General features: G+C 50.3%; 1 protein-coding gene across 1 annotated transcript; it reads right to left on the bottom strand.

Annotated features, from left to right (window-relative positions):
* Positions 1-2129: 2129 nt before the first annotated feature.
* Positions 2130-3080, bottom strand: LOC128044941 (olfactory receptor 12-like). Its single transcript, XM_052637362.1, has one exon. It carries the CDS (start codon positions 3078-3080, stop codon positions 2130-2132), a length of 951 nt encoding a protein of 316 aa, XP_052493322.1.
* Between the last annotated feature and the right edge of the window lie 213 nt (positions 3081-3293).

Genomic DNA, 3293 nt, shown 5'->3' with positions numbered 1-3293 from the left:
CTGAAGCCTTTGACTATGTGGATCACAATAAACTGTGGAAAATTCTGAAAGAGATGGGAATACCAGAGCACCTGACCTGCCTCTTGAGAAATCTGTATGCAGGTCAGGAAGCAACAGTGAGAACTGGACATGGAACAACAGACTGGTTCCAAATAGGAAAAGGAGTACGTCAAGGCTGTATATTGTCACCCTGCTTATTTAACTTATATGCAGAGTACATTATGAGAAATGCTGGACTGGAAGAAACACAAGCTGGAATCAAGATTGCCGGGAGAAATGTCAATAACCTCAGATATGCAGATGACACCACCCTTATGGCAGAAAGTGAAGAGGAGCTAAAAAGCCTCTTAATGAAAGTGAAAGAGGAGAGCGAAAAAGTTGGCTTAAAGCTCAACATTCAGAAAACGAAGATCATGGCATTTGGCCCCATCACTTCATGGGAAATAGATGGGGAAACAGTGGAAATAGTGTCAGACTTCATTTTTTGGGGCTCCAAAATCACTGCAGTGGTGATTGCAGCCATGAAATTAAAAGATGCTTACTCCTTGGAAGAAAAGTTATGACCAACCTAGATAGCATATTCAAAAGCAGAGACATTACTTTGCCGACTAAGGTCCGTCTAGTCAAGGCTATGGTTTTTCCTGTGGTCATGTATGGATGTGAGAGTTGGACTGTGAAGAAAGCTGAGCACAGAAGAATGGATGCTTTTGAACTGTGGTGTTGGAGAAGACTCTTGAGAGTCCCTTGGACTGCAAGGAGATCCAACCAGTCCATCCTAAAGGAGATCAGCCCTGGGATTTCTTTGGAAGGAATGATGCTAAAGCTGAAACTCCAGTACTTTGCCCACCTCATGCGAAGGGTTGACTCATTGGAAAAGACCCTGATGCTGGGAGGGATTGGGGGCAGGGGGAGAAGGGGACGACCGAGGATGAGCTGGCCTGTTGGCATCACGGACTCGATAGACATGAGTCTCAGTGAACTCTAGGAGTTGGTGATGGACAGGGAGGCCTGGTGTGCTGCGATTCATGAGGTGGCAAAGAGTCGGACACAACTGAGCAACTGAACTGAACTGAAGTATTAAACAAACAGGGTTTCAATTATAAGTATTTCAGCATGCATCTCTAAAAGAAAAGGATATCCACAATGAATAAATTCTTTAATATCATCAAATATCACCTGTTGCTTGAATGTCTATCTCATAAACGTAATAAATGCTTTTAAATGGCATTTATCTTAATTGGTGTCCAAAAAGATGCTCTCTGCGATTGGCTCAATGACTCTAAGCCGCACCGAAGAGGGTGGGCTTCCTCTCTATGTCCCTCCTGTCTCTGTCTCTGTCTCAGTTCATCCTCCGTCCTCCTCCCTATCTTCTGCAGTCCTTCCCCCCTTTTCCTCCTCCCCACTCTCCTTCTCATCCCCCTCCTCCCCTTCTCCTCCTGTCCCTCCCCCCTTGCCCTCTTCTTCATCCTCCTCCTCCTCTTTCTTCTTCTGTGACTTCATCTAGGCTAACTGTGGCACAGACTGCCTTTCAGGTTCCCATTTCTACAAATTTGCTCCCATCAGTAAGCCATTCAGCCTCAAGAGACTCATGTCTCAGCCATGAATGGAAAGGTCTTGTTTTGTAGAGCTGAGGTAGAGAATGTAGCCTGCTTCGATGACTCCTACCTATCCTGCCTCTATGACTCTGTTATGTTGTGCTAGTCAGCAGTCTTGCTCAACTCTGTGTGATCCCATGAATTGTCTGCTCTGTCCACGGAATTCTCCAGGCAAGGATACTGGAGTGGGTTGCCATTCCCTTCTCCAGGGGATCTTCCTGAGCCAGGGGTCCTGCCCAGGTCTCCTGAATTACAGGCAGACTCTTCACCATCTGAGCCACCAGGAAAGTCATCACTCTACTGACTATAGGGTCTTCATCATCATGAGCCATTAATTATCTGATGGCAAAGATTTTCCCACGCACCCTTGAAATGGGTGACCCATGATTTGTTTCCAGGAAGGGTTGGATAAAATGCTGGATGAAAGAATGAATTAGACGAATAAAGAATGAATTCCTCAAACTAAACCCAGTGCCTCCCCTCAAGTCCCCTTGTCCTCTCCTCAGGACACTGGGTCTCTCTGGTCACCCTCTGTCACGTGGCTGTGTGTCCCTGCCCCAGTCTCCGCAGGGCATCCTTCACGTCCTTGTTTCTCAGGCTGTAGATGAGGGGGTTGAGCATCGGGATGACCAGGGTGTAGAAGACAGAGACCACCTTGCCCTGCTCCATGGACGCCACAGCTCCCGGCTGGGCATACATGACAAAAAGGGTCCCATAAAAGAGGGACACAGCTGTCATGTGGGAGCCGCAGGTGGAGAAGAGCTTGTGTCTCCCTCCTCCTGAGCGCATCCTCAGGATGGTCACTGTGATGTAGCCATAGGAGACGAGGACCACAAGGGTGGTGCCCATGATGATGAGGCCAGAGATGGCAAACATGACCAGCTCATTGGTCATAGTGTCGGCACAGGCAAGCTTGAGCAGAGGCGGCACATCACAGTGGAAGTGGTCGATGTGGTTGGAGCTGCAGAACGGGAGAGTGAATGTTAAGGGGGTCTGCACAATGGAGTTGAAGAAGCCCCCACAGTAGGTGCCCAGCACCAGGTGGGCACAGACCAAGGGGCGCATGGAGATGGGGTAGCGCAGGGGGCTGCAGATGGCCACGAAGCGGTCATAGGCCATCACGGCCAAGAGGAAACCCTCTGTGGTGACCAGCAGGGAGAAGAAGAAGAACTGGGTGGCACAGCCTGCGAACGTGATGACCTTGGAGGAGGACAGGAAGTTGGCCAGGGCCTTGGGGTAGATGACAGACGAGTAACACAGGTCCACAAAGGAGAGATTCTTGAGGAAGAAGTACATCGGGGAGTGCAGACGGGCATCCAGGGTGATGACCACCATCATGGTGAGGTTCCCCAGGACGGCCACCACGTACAGGGCCAGGAACAGAGCAAAGAGCAGGGCCTGGGTCTGTGGGCCACCCCCAAATCCATCCAGCACAAACTCCTGCAGAGGCTTCACTGAGAGGTTTCCATTTGGGGGGGTTGACATGGTCCTGAGGTGGGGGACATGAGGCAGAGAGCAGAGAGCTGGTGGGAGGCAGGAAGAGGGAGCAGGTCAAGGCCACAAGGTCATGCTCTCTTGGAAAACAGGAGCCCTTCAGTGCCTCACTGCCCACTGGCCAAGGGGCCACCAGCTGCCCAGCTCTGCTGCCAGATGAGCTCACTGACCTGGAAAGGAACATTTACTCCAGCTCACTAGTTT

This window comes from Budorcas taxicolor, chromosome 3 (assembly GCF_023091745.1).
Source record: "Budorcas taxicolor isolate Tak-1 chromosome 3, Takin1.1, whole genome shotgun sequence".
Lineage (NCBI taxonomy): Eukaryota > Metazoa > Chordata > Mammalia > Artiodactyla > Bovidae > Budorcas > Budorcas taxicolor.
This window is presented reverse-complemented; position numbering and strand designations above follow the sequence as displayed.

What these genes read in the sequence shown, in the direction of transcription:
- LOC128044941 (XM_052637362.1), bottom strand. Translation starts at nt 3,080, where the DNA reads ATGTCAACCCCCCCAAATGGAAACCTCTCAGTGAAGCCTCTGCAGGAG.